The sequence below is a fragment of the Haliotis asinina genome, chromosome 5 (assembly GCF_037392515.1).
Source record: "Haliotis asinina isolate JCU_RB_2024 chromosome 5, JCU_Hal_asi_v2, whole genome shotgun sequence".
NCBI classification, from domain to species: Eukaryota; Metazoa; Mollusca; class Gastropoda; order Lepetellida; family Haliotidae; genus Haliotis; species Haliotis asinina.
Window position 1 is genome coordinate 71406809 of NC_090284.1, and position 14288 is coordinate 71421096.

General features: G+C 37.2%; 1 protein-coding gene across 1 annotated transcript in view; it reads right to left on the reverse strand.

The window, feature by feature from the left end:
- Nucleotides 1-1231: 1231 nt before the first annotated feature.
- LOC137285191 (wings apart-like protein homolog) overlaps nt 1232-14288 on the reverse strand; it is a 35520-nt gene continuing 22463 nt past the window's right edge. Inside the window, exons 7-18 of the mRNA XM_067817436.1 lie at nt 13756-13867; nt 12167-12409; nt 11663-11774; nt 11295-11395; nt 10999-11075; nt 10286-10437; nt 9928-10043; nt 9320-9436; nt 4310-4556; nt 3849-3937; nt 3532-3627; nt 1232-3094 (exon numbers count right to left, since the gene is read on the reverse strand). Of these exons, the coding sequence (XP_067673537.1) occupies nt 3029-3094; nt 3532-3627; nt 3849-3937; nt 4310-4556; nt 9320-9436; nt 9928-10043; nt 10286-10437; nt 10999-11075; nt 11295-11395; nt 11663-11774; nt 12167-12409; nt 13756-13867 (1528 nt within the window). The 3' untranslated portion in view covers nt 1232-3028. The remainder of the gene's footprint in view (nt 3095-3531; nt 3628-3848; nt 3938-4309; nt 4557-9319; nt 9437-9927; nt 10044-10285; nt 10438-10998; nt 11076-11294; nt 11396-11662; nt 11775-12166; nt 12410-13755; nt 13868-14288) is intronic.

Below are 14288 nucleotides of genomic sequence, written 5' to 3' on the forward strand. Positions count from 1 at the left end.
CGATTTTAACGCCGTGACCAAATCAATCAGATTGACCATGTAACCTGCGTATACATCCGTCCTTGCCATATGTTGACATGGAATTTTACTGTTGAGGAGTTAGAGTTAGGAGATAGAGTGAGATTATCAAACCAAAACAGAGTTTCACACAATAATCCCATAGATGAAGTAAAAACATAATCCTTGTTTTAACTACAGCTAAACCCTTAACCACATTACTAATTGGGCTGCCATGTGTGGACCCAAATTAGGCAATGAAACAATACTTTTTACAACTTAACATTGAGGAGAAACCTTTCCCCAACATTTTGCCTGATTTGTCTCAAGACACTATAACTGCACTATAACTTGTGTCATCCCATCAGACTGTCTCACAGTCCCTTAAGAACTGACAGATGAAAATGAACATTCCAGACCATTGGTAAGGATGTTGGTCTGGCCAACCATGGTAGTTGGATACATTTAGTTTGTAACCTGACCCTTAAGTGACTTAGTTTTCTTGCAGACCCTGAACCTGAGGAAATCTAGACTTGCTTCATTTAAGGCATTACCACTACAGAGTAGGCTTGGCAGTAGGCCAACCACTCCATGAATCGCTGACTTTTATCACTTGTTTCAATAAAAATGTGACCAAACATCAGGAAAGGTGCAGGTCAAGGTTTTCCCACAAATTTGATAAACAAAAGTGGGCAAAATATTTATCATTGTTCAAATATTTAATTTCTTCAAACAGTGCTCATTTCACCAAATTTGGCAGTATTTTAACACTGAATTGCACCTGAATAATCACAGAAACACCACCTGTGTATACTCCCTGGAACCAAATTTTGCATTCCAAGGAAAATAGGATAAGGCCAGTAACATCCACAGCTTTAGAAATTCCATTTTTCACAAGTACAGTACCACATTTCACTTGTCCTTAAAATTCTGTAGACACTTCTGCTTGAACAACACGGAAATATTTACTTTTGGATGTTGTTGCAGTTTGTAGTAAAACTGAAGCATTGAAAACAAGTTCAGAATTACAGCTCTCCAAGGTGCCAGTTTCATGAAGACAACAATCATTGGATGCCAGAGGAAAAGCAGAGATTTCAATGGATGGATTAAAGACAAAAAGGAAATCTAAAACAACATGACCCCTGTGGTAAAAACAATGGTTTGTGAATCTTCTACAGAATGAGAAGCATATTGATGATATCCTACAGTAGTTATGAAAGATAAAACAAAGTCATTATTTGAGCTGATAAAAATACCTCTTTTATTATCAGAGCCACCTAACTGTACACATCTAGAGTGTGCCACTTGTATCTACAGTGGGTGGGCACAACACATACAATCAGGTACACGTTGGTCTTTACAAATAGTTAAGTTATATAGAAACCATCAATGAGATAAAATGAATGTATGAATGGGATAAAATGATCCTAAGAGACCTATTCAACCTCTGTACCTCATGTTAAAAATGTCAGTCAAACTGAAATGGTATTGTATGAATTTCCTGCTCCAGACAGTTAAACTGCAATTACAAATTATACATGATTCCTGACTAATGTTGTTTTTGCTTGATTTTATTCACAATATAAAATGAATAAAATATTTACACACTGTATAAAACATAGGCTATTCACACGGGCATACAAAATTTGGAAACAGTTAAAAGATGGGTTTTCTCAGAGGAATCTTTGCAAATATATACATACACTTTAGTCTCAAGCATGCATGCACACACCTTAAAGTTTTCTTCATTCTCAGGTGAAAGAAATTGTACAATCCTAAAAGCTGTGAGTTTTCATCCAAGTGGAGAGGCAAAAGAAACATTCTGATAGATTGCTTAACCTGTCCAGCTACAGATAGTATACATAAGCGTTCATGTTAAGGTCTTCAAAAACATTAGTATCATGATAGATGTTTGTTGTTTATAAATGGTAAGCTGAATTGTGCATGAAGGTTCTTTTAAAAATAATATTGTAACTTGTGCATCAACAAACCTGCGGTGGTTGAACAGTATTTTTTTCTTTACACCAAACTTTGGAAACTTTTAGGACACACAAGGAAATAGTTTTGGATAAGCATATGAACGGAACTAAAACCATGACATATACACAATGGGTTTACTGAAACTCACGAGTTAAATAATGGTGCCTATCTGCATATCCTGTATGAGAAAGGAAATATGTAAGGATAAAAATAAATGCTTCTGTTTCACATCATCAAATTGCTGCCATCAACATCTTGAAATGTGGGATTTTAGTCAACATAAAACAACTGTTAAATATGTCCATCTCGGATAAAAACATTGTTCAGAAATATTCAAACATACAAACCAGGGTTGATAGGTACAGTGGGGAATAAGGGAACAAGTTTGATCAAATCATGTCCTATACATTAAACCTACACTGCATAACACAAGATTTCAAAGCTTTCAGTGAAGAAAGTCCTATAATTTCAACTGCTCCCATATCCCCCAAGCATCTAATCATATTAAATAAAAAACAAAAATATGAATATGAACTCCACAGTCATGCTAAAAGCAGTGTGGAATTAATATATGTTGGTCAGATGAGCGGCTTCTTGTTCATTGATGTATTATTCCAGTACAGGTATGATGCTGAACAGTTTGTCGCAACAGACCCTGTATTTGCATACCAAATCGTTGTAGGACAGAACAAGGAACTGCTTCAACTCTTATCCATAAGACTTTCTAGAACCTCGGACAGGACAGTTTAAAACAAAGGTGATTGATCAAAATAAATACATAAATTACACCCAGACATTTGAAAAACACAGTGGCCCTCAATGATCAATACTGACTATACCAACAGAAGAGAAACTGAAGCTTCATGATTATTATCATGATTATCACAATATAAATATTCACATATCATCATCATCATCATCATCATCATCATCATCTTTCACATAGTTTCAGGAAGCTAACAGATTACTCCTGTCTCCTGACCCCCACGACCTTCACCCTAATGACACGGGTCAATGAATAAATATACAAATGTGAATGAAGAGGTCAAGGTCAGCATGCCTCCAAGATTTCTATAACTCTTGCGATTGGCTGACCACCTGTGTTTCCAATAGCACTCTGAAAACAAGAAGTAATAACAATATTGAAATAACAGTACTAATAGGTGAAAAATATGCATTACATATTTGTATATGTTTTGAAGTATAAAACGTTCTTGAATTAGTTGCTCAAAGCAAACATATCAAAACTACACATAAATAATCATGCACTTTAAGCAATGTCTATCATCACGGAATACTGACATGTCTAACACCATCATGGTATACTGACAAACAATCAACATCTAGCCACCTGGTCCACTCACAAACTGATCTAAGTCTCAGCATATGAGCATACTATTGGAACATATTCCTGGAAGTCTAGCAACTGAAATAATGATAAAATCCCCAAATAATGAAACAAAAATAAATTTCTTTCAGATTTTTCTTGAATAGACATTCCAGACTGCTAGATGATTATGCACATATAACGCTGAGAATTGATGTAACACTTACAGTCAAATTCATAAAACCTAAGAATTTCTTGAGGACTTTAATCATGGAATCAAAGCTGCCATCAGGTAAATACTCCTTGACTCTGTCCACATACATCTGCAACAAGAACAACAAATATAACAACTGCATCTCCTTATAGTCACCAAACGGGTTAGGTGGCTGGCTGTCACATCATAGACTATTTACTAAATACCAATTCCTGATGAGATCATCTTAACTCAAGATGAGGTATAGCAACAAATGGTTTCATCACCACAAATTAAAATGTAGGCATGGTTAATTCATTATGACCATGCAACACCGACTGATTCTCTTACCCTGTTATCTTGTATAAGACAGCCTATCAGCAGGGCAACATAAGATGCAATGATACTATTCTCCATATGTTTGCCAGCTTTGTGTAAGGCTGAAACACAAGATACATGTATTAAATAAGGCTTAAAACCTAAATATTAGAAAGATAACAGCCAATGTATGTGCACAAAAACTATTTGGCTTAAAACACTCAAAAACATCAACAATAACTGAATTTAGAATCACACTCAAATATCAAATAGTGTGCTAATCTTATATATTTGAATACAGAAAAATGGACTCAGCAAAGACTATATCATAAACTAAAACATTATTAATCAAGACAAATTTGGCTATAAGTCCTGTTAACTCAGTTTTATACTTGCTTAAAAGGCACCAACACAATGGACCCTACATTACAAGAAGAAATATTCTGCAAAGACATTCAATAACCTGTACACAGAATGTCTCTACCAGTCCCCACCTTGTGTGAAAGTCTCTTCATCATCCAGAACACTTGGCTCCTCCTGACTGTCAGACTGGGATGACTCTGGGGCACTGTTTTGCTGTTTCCGAAGCTTTTCTGCAGAAGCCACAATCCACTGCACGCCAGCCTCTGATTCCTGCCATTCTCCACTGGTGTTATGGGACGGTTGGTCAGTACTAGACTCGGATTCATCCTTCTGCTGTTCTTCCATCTCACGCGCTGCCTTCTCTCTCTCACAGAATAACTGGAACACAATACAGCTGTAACTATCTTGTGGCAACTTCTCTCAGAGGCATTCATAAGACATATGTTTTATAATGGTGTTGACACCGATACCAAAATGTAGCATCTTATCTTTCCTCACATTGTGGCAGTAAGAAAGTGACAGGCATGGTAGACAATCTTATCATTTCTTGGTGTAAAAGTAGACACTGTAAAAATCCTATGGAATACAGTGAAATGTGTTGCTGTTTATTATGGAGTGAGTCAGTGAGTTTGGTTTCACGTCACTTTTAGCCATTTCATTCACAAAAGCCAGACCTGCCTAGCCAACTTGCCTTCAAAGTGTATTCATGGTAGCTAAAAAGTGTATTTTCAGGTGAAAAAGTGTACTATCTCTTAAGGAATATAGCATGGCTCCTCCCAACATGTCTCCCCAGTGTGCAATTGTTTATTTCTGCTCAGCAATATGTACAATACACATACTTGGCTTCTTTAGTTGTCCTGCTCATTCTGGGGATGGAAGTGTATTTCTCTATAAACTTTGGGTCGAAGAATAATTTCTGGAGTTTCGAATCCTGGGGTTTGTCAATGGAATATCAGAATATATCAGTACGACTTGGGTATGTGTGTTAATGGCACTGACAAACAATATAGGAAGAACAGACAAGGATGTTCTCAATGATGGCATATACTAAAAGTTGAACTGGAACTGGAATGAAACCTTTTTTTTTAATGATGAATGTAACTGTCGACTGGCACACAATCTGCTATGTGGGTCTATAATCATATTTAATGATAAAACATCGTACAAAATACACCAAACGCTAGGTAGGCAGGTCTGAAATTCATCTCAGGCATTTCTTGGTGATTACTAACCATCAAAGTTAAGTCGCATTCCAGTCAGTTAGTAAAGAAACAGCACCTGGTCAATACTTTAGATTACATATTGACAGAATGTGTCTAATGTCACAAATGAGTGTTATGGAACATGAACAATGTGTGTACGTCATTCACTGTTCTTCAATAAAAAATGCATGGTTTAAACACATTATAATCAGCCCAAGCAGAAACCCGAATAAGCTAACAAGCCTAGTGGCTTATATAAATGCTGCTCCAGTACACTGTTCCAATAGCTGGATACATAATCAAAAACATCTCACGGAGAATAATACTGAGACACAAAAACACTCAGATAAATGATTGAATAATAAATGTTGGTTATGGTGTTGTCAAGCCTAGCAACAAAATACGCTTCTGCAGAAAATCAAGTAATATTAAACTTGTCTTGCACTGAATATACATGCAAAGGTGATGATCACATTAAAAATGTAATCAGTTCCAGTATCCAGGGATCCATTTAGATTTTTTTAATCAATATGAGGCCGGTGATTCTCTTTAAACAGTTGAAAGTTGTAATTACACAATTCCCAATTCATGGTGTTCACTTTTCAATCTAATGTTACATAGATGAACGGCAACTGGCATTTCAGAACCAATGCAGGAATAGTCCTTTGTGGTAACTCTCAGTGTTACTGTACAGAATGTAAATTAATATGTTAAATAAACTCAGGATTTAGAAAACAAGAACAAAATAACAAAACAGAAAAGAGTTTTCCCAATTTGCCTGCCAAGGGCCTTTAGTTTGGAATCATTGATAAATTCCTACATATCACTTTGAAATATCACATATCTTCCTTCCGTCCATTTTCTCAATTGTCACGAAAGAAACAAACTCAAAGAATCGCACAACATCCCATACTAACTGGAGCATGTCAAATTCCAAGTGTGATGTACAAATTGATACACCTGAATTTTCCATAATTCCACAAGCAGGGCTGAACAACCAGTTAAATATCTCCAAAATCTGCCTTCCCCCACTCCACCCACAGTAAATTCCCTTTAAACCAAGCTAGCAAGTCTCAGATTAAGTGTAGTCCACTGCACACATCTCCTGCTGCTAACAATGTGAAGCTTTCCACATCACCATCACATGTATGCCTAGAGGCCTTTCAAAGTATTTGTAATGTGATTGTGGAATGTCCATGTTGGCTTAAGCTCTTTGAAGTTGCTTCTGCATATTTGTTTGTCAACAACAACAGCTTAAGAGTGGAAAATGCTGTGGCCTAGGACAACAAAGACACCTTCATCCAGCCAGGCACGTCTCTAGCTGAGGGCATCTTTACCACACACACAACTTCTGCAAACTGACACAACACCAGCTTATCATACAATGCTTTGTATCTCAACTGGAAGAACAGGACAATCACAGATTGAACACAGTAGGTATCAACAAGGATTAGATGCAGTTCACTGTGGGGTTTCATATCATTCTGTTGCTAACATGCCAACACTAGTTATGGACCTCACACATTATTATATTAAGTCATCTATTCCAGTTCTGACTTCAATTCATTCAAGAATTTATTGATAATGATTGCCATGTTTAGATGGTGAGTGACTTACTGACTGGCTAAAGTCTTAACATCTATATGGCAACTAACATAATATTTTGGCTAGTAAATTTTAATTTGCATTTAGCTAATGACAATTAGTCAAAATATGAACTTGGAGCTCTGGTAAAGTACAAGGGTCAAATCTGTGAGAACATCTTGTCTTTCATCTGGACACTGAATATCACATTCAATTTTGCAAAGGCAAATTATAGAACATCACTTGTAACTATAATATGCCAGTAACATTACTGCACATTGTACCAGAGTGGGTAATCAAACCTGGGTCTTCGGCATGATGAGCCAATGCTTTAACCAACACACAACCTCATGAGAGTATGGATTCAAATACCGGAAGGGTCACAACCCTAAATAACTAATAGAATGTGCACTTGTTGAAAAAGTGTAGCCCCAAATACGACTGGTTACTGTTGACCATCTTCTAAAACTCATTGTGTATTCAGAGATTCAGGTAGTTCATGCATTTACAAATATTAGATAATAACCACATCAGGGTGGGTACAGCCATATGACAATCAAATTTAAGGCCTTTTTTAGAGCTTTTTTAAGGCCACTTCAGCCAAATGTAAGGCCCACTGAGGATGATTAAATTTACTAATAACCATGTACTAGATAACAGATTTGTATTGAATTTCTGAACGACATTGTCTGCTACAAATTTTGAGATCGTGTTTGTTGCCGATTTTGCAGAAGTTTTACTTTCCGATTTTGGTGGGGCTGGAATAGTGAGAGTCAGCAATTCACTGGGAGAATTAATTTCACCGCTCGATTTATCATCGTTGCTCATTGTTGGCACTTGCAAGAACAAAGGCAGGGATGACCGTACGCTTGAGCCACATGCTCGTTCGTTTACCTGATTTACTTCGTGCGTGCAATTTTAAAGCTGACTCACCCATCTTCCCGAGGTCGATTGTCTTGTAGCAGACATTGCATAATGCCTTGTGGCAATCCCCTTTGAATGTATCTACCCAAGAAAATTTCTTCTTCCAGTTTACAATAAAAACAGTGCGACCCATCTTGCACTGGATCAGTGGTTGTCACTAGGCCTAATGCGCGAAGCACCCTTGCTGCTAAATATGGCATTAACCTATGACCCCTGTTCATGGCAGTACCCGACAAGGCCAGCTGGACACGCGACAAGTGTCAGAACGGCTGTTATAGAGCACTAGATTAATAAGTATTTCCAATAACTCACCTTTTATTTAATAGAATTATTATTTAACTACAAGATATTTTCTTAATTTGTACATAAGCTGCCCATGTTACCTATATTCTGCAATAGATTGATCCAATATAGGTCATGAAGTCAAAAAATGGAATGGCCCATGTTCTTGACAGGTAATGCCAATACTTTGGTATGTAAATACATCCCTGTTCAAAAATTCCATTAGCCCCGAACATGCATAACGTAATTTCATGACGGTTTCGGGGCACACAAATGTTAGTGTTTCTCAACACTATCCTATCAGTGAATGAAATTTATCAAAATTTATTTAAAAATTGTAATTTAAAGGCTGTGCAACTATGCATGAATCTTCTAATTTAAAAACACTGATAGTATTTTCGTAAACAGTTTCAGATGCCAGGAACCCACATTTACCCTTGAGCTTACTTGGCCATGAATATGTCACGTGAGCGTCTATATTTTGCAATGACCTACATCTGATTGGTTGATAAAAAGGTCACCAACGATGATTGGCGGTTGTGCGTGAATAATGTATTTCCGTGAATGTTCGTGGTTTCCCAAACTGTGACGAAGCAAACTGTGATTAGTCAATGCATACATGTAAACTGTGACCCGAGTTTACTTATGCTGATGTAGGGGCGCGTAAGAAGAAGGAAGTAGACTATGGTTTTCTTGTTCAACTTCCGATCTTTTACGTTTTGATAACATATTGTAATAGATCTATTTTTTTTTAAATATCTTTAAGATGAAATTTAAGGCCTTTTCAAGGCAATCTTTTAATATTCAAGGTCTTTTTAAGTCAATGCTAAATTTAAGGTCTTTTCAAGGCAACTGTCAAATTTAAGGGGTTTCAAGGCCCGTGCGCACCCTGCAGATAGAAAAGAAGCAGGTAACGGAGAGAGAAGTTCCCCCTCATTTTTCATTGAGTAATAATACTCCTTTCTACTTTTGAATCCAAAGGCTTTACATCTTCTTAGTCACACTGTGGATTAAACCTAGTTACTTTTCATAATAACATACATGTACAGTCATCACTTCATTCATCAACACCAGGTAATTATGCCATGATGGGGTCCCTCCTATACATTGAATTTCAACCCTGGTGAGATTTCCTCTACACTTACACACCTCGATAAGGGCCTTGACAGCAGACACTTTTCCTGAGGAGAGTGGAATCTGGTTCTCTATGAGGTGGCGTCGGTTTGATAGGCAGTGCTCCACCATGTTGATCAGCAGCCCAATACACTGGATCAGACAAAACTCACTCACTCAATCACTGTATTAAGATCACACAAAACAAATGGAAGTGACATTTCCACCTTCCAAATGGAAGCATATTGAAAACATCATAAATCATATATATTCCCATATTCTTTTTCAAGGAAAATAAATGGAAATCAGTAACATCACATACCACTGCCTCCCCCCAAAAAACAGATGGCACTGAATCACTGATTATCTCCCTTGGATTTAAATTCAATGATTTGTTCATGTTATTAGGAAGTTCTCCCTTTTTGGAGAAAAAAGAACAAGACACAGTGGTTAACATTCATCTGTGAAACCATCTGTTGACCAATTCCCTCAATCTAACATTTTTTTTACAGGTCCAAAAAGAAAATTTAAAACCCTATATAAATATTTAAACATGAAGCATATCAAACGTGTTTTATGAATGATTAACAATAAAATATCTATCTACCCTCCAACTACAATGAAAAAATATATTGCTTTCTCACCAGGACGAGGATGTCAAACTTCTGGTCGGCAGGTGCATACTGTGTGGTGGAGAATACACACAGCAACACACACTCCATCAGCCCCTCCTGCTCTCCCACCTTCGTACTCCCAAACTCTGCAACATACACAGAATATACATCATTTAGGAAACACTTAACTAGGTTCCTTGTTGTACTGAAAATATACTGATGACTTTCAAATCATTGCAAATCAATGTTTAAGTTCAGTCTAGATGTATGGTCATAAATCCTGTAAACCAGTTATCTGCCCACCGTTGAGGAACCACACACAGCACAGCTGGTGAAATGAATGCATTTACCTTGTACACATAAGCAATTTAATGGTTCTGAGACCTACCATTATCGTGTGTGACATTGAGGAGGACACGCAGGATGGCGAGGACACAACTGATGATTGTGTAGCCCAGGGTCTCCTTCACCATCTTGTTCTTCTCGGGGTCCTCAGTCACAGGGTACATGGGCATGCTGTCCTCACATGCCTGGAGCACTCTGCAAAACATGACAGTTGCATCCAGCCATTCAGTCATTTACTACATAATGACCCCTAACTATTACACAATGAAATGATGAGTAAGTGGGGATAATGATGTTCAACACTGTAGGCAGTGAGCTATTACAGCCTTTGGAATTGGAAACCCATAGTTTTTTTTGAGGTTTGGACTCCAACTTTTAATCTGGCACCAGCACATTGTAATTTCTTATCAATCCAAACAACCACTGACAACAGTTCACCAAGTACACCTTGCTATACCTCTGGTAGACCTATTCTCCGTATATGTGAATGGGAGACTGACACAGTCTCAAAGGGTCTTTTGTATAATATCAATATTGTCCTTGCAACAGTGAAATAAAAGTCAACTTACAAAGCTGTAACACAAACAAGAGTCAAAACTGCATGCTGCAAACATGGACCCATTATGTCTTAAGGTAGGTCTAGATTATTCCCTGCATTCTCTCCAGGTTTTCTACAAGTATGAATACTATGGGTTGTTCTGTCCTGGAACATGACGACAACTGCCCTGCTTCCAGAGGGCTGGTACATCTACTCACCTACAGATGGAAGTGATCAGCAGTGCATTCTCATAAGAGATCACATAGCTTTGGTTATCTGTGTTCATATAGGTAATCTGCAAACAGAAACACAACCAAATCACCATCATCACTACACAAGACTATCTGCCATTTCACTATACCTGTTGTAGTTCAGAATTTGTCAGTCGATAACTTTCACCATGTTTTTTGTACTTCTACATGTGCTTCGTTTGTTCATTTCATGATTAAATGAGCCCAAACACATGGAAGCAAGCATCAATTAACTACACTGGCATACCACCATGAGTACTTACATTCTCTAATACACGCAGGCACCGGTCTAGTTTCCTCAAATTTGGCAGCGACTTGTCATTTGACACAATCTCATGGCCAACATACTGCGAGCAGGTGTTGACTGAAATAAACAAGGAATGATGACACAGCATTTACGGCATGATTTCTAACGTAAAATAACCCACTCTGGCAATGACCGTTTGATTTAACTACCTGTAATATGTTACTTACAGCTAATCGATAAGACTCATGACTAAATACACATCAGTATGCAACACAAACTAAGCTGGGAATAGAAAGTCAAGAAAACTTTATCAGTTACTAAAAGATACACCTTATAATAAGTATCAATTCAGAATGACAGTCCTTGCTGAGGCTTCAGTCTTACCTGTATTTACAATATGATCGAGAGCTCCCTGAGATCGTAACTCCTCCTTGAACCACTCTCCAGCCTTCCGGGATGTCAGGCTCAACAATGACTCCATGGCTAAGTTACCGGTCTGCAATGTTTAAACCAGAACACTTTTTTTTATATCATCTATCATGACAAGGTACATGTATGGAAACTGCAATTTAGTTTCTCACCACCAGTCCAACTACAAAAGCAACAATCAAATTTGGAAATCATGGCATCTTTTATAACAGAAGTAATGGTTTGTTGATCAAGGTGGCTTTCAGCACTACTTCAACTGTAAGTTGAAGGTTTGTAAACAAGCGAATATGGGCAAGAAACTTCAGTTACTGAAATTTTGATCTGTTTCAGTTTTTTGGGAAACCATAATACAAAATTAGTAAATGCCATCTAAAATCCAATCGATATTGTCACCTCAAATGAAAAGCAAAGGTTGAGAAAAAGTTGAAACTGCCTTGTATTCTGTGAGGAAAGTCTTACCGATATGGTATCCAAGTCCATCTTGGTCCCAACATTTTGCATCTGTTCACACAGTTCATACACTCGCTGCCTGGTACGTTCAAGCTCCTTGAGATCAGATTGTGTAAGCTGTACCTCACCATTCTTCTCAGAGTCTATTTCCAGGAGTCGAAGCATGAGATCCAAACTCTCTTGGTCCAGGTCCATGTTCAACCGATCCTTGCTCAGCATGTACATCATTGTGGCAGTGCTCAGTGCCAGACTCTAAAGTAGGAACAAGCACGGATCTGGTCCAGTTTTTATCAATAAATCATCACATGGTATGACTGTTTCTTTCTAATGTTTGGACTAGCTTGAACATGAGAACATTCAAATATGGTTATAACTGGCGATTCTTATTGGGGCCACATTACTTATGAAGAGAGGGGGAACTACAGATTAAAATTACTGTATAACCTCATTGATCAGCCAAAACTCAAAGGCACCCTATCAGGTAACAAACGTTTCATACTGTTGATAGCTTGCCTCCTGAACGAAAAAAAAAAAAAAAAAAAAAAATTCTACTTCTGTGCATGTTATTATTAACATTATGCTTTCATTTTCAAATTACTACACAAATTCTACAAAAAAAAAAAAAAAAAAAAAAAAAAAAAATAGTATGTTTATTCCATTATTTTGGACCAAATCATTACATTGTCTCACCATCCACTCTACACATAGATTGGGATATGCAAATGAAGAATTGCCGATTATCTTCATCTTAAAATAGTATACTTATTTGGAAACATACATTTGGGTTTAACAGTGGTATCATTCTTATTGGCTAGTAAGAATACTGACTAAATAACTGTTGCAATGAACATGTTTTCCCTATAGTCAAAGGATTTCTGTGTAAGAAATCCATTGTCACATGCACAAAATTACTGAATTTCATACTTTTTTCAAGATGATGATACTGTCAGGCACTTTAATAAATGTGACTTGTTGACAGAAAAATGTTCTAGAGCTAACCTAACAAAAATAAACATCTTATAAACATCTTAATTTCTGCTGAAGTATGATAATGCCAACAGTACTCAAAAGATCAAAACATTACCAAACTTCACTTCACATTTTTTTCCTATCAATGGATATTTTGAACATTTTTTAAATAACTATTATTAATAAATAGTTGTTAAATAGTTTAAATTGATTTTCATATATATGTATAGATAACTGTTATATTTTTTCCAGGTCAACATCTGTATTTGTATTGCATTGTTGAATGCAAACATTGGCATCAGACATTTTACTGACACTTCATTCAGTTGCGTAGGGCCACACCTAAATCAATCAATAGCCACATTTTTGAAGAAAACTATTTTTCATAAACCTCAATATTGTGTTTTTTCCAAACAAAATATTACCCATAAAAATGTCTTTCAGACTAATATCAGATAATTAGCTAAAAACATTGTCACTAATAATTTCTTCTTCAGATTGAATTAAGGGAAAGTTCAATGCATTTGATTTTCATCCAGTATTTGCATGAAGCCAAAGGTCCCTGGTACTGACTGTGGCACAGCTGCATGACACACTGACTGGCTACAACTCTGGCAAGCTACACTTACAGGATTTGTGCTGGCATCATGCAGCATGGTGAAGATCTTGGTCATAATGCCATGGGCTCTCAGGTGCATACGGAATGCAGGTAGGGTGCACTTCCCAGCCAGCTGGATACAGCTGAAACCAACACATGGCAACACATTTGATCGTGAGATCCCTTAAACATTTTAATATTACTACTGCATTCATTCAAATCATCCAACCCACTACATACCTACCTGGTTGCAGCACATATTTCAAATGTCTGAACACTATCCACATACACTGATGTGTGAAGCACTTACCTCAGACAGCATGCCAACCAACTATGTACACTGTTGTGTGAAGCACCTACCTCAGACATCATGTCAAACTACATACACTGTTGTGTGAAGCACCTACCTCAGACATCCTACCAACCAAACATATACAATGTTGTGTGAAGCACCTACCTCAGACATCCAACCAACTGTATACACTGTTGTGTGATGTACCTACCTCAGACATAATGCCAACCAACTGCATACAGACCTACCTCAGACATCATGCCAACCAACTA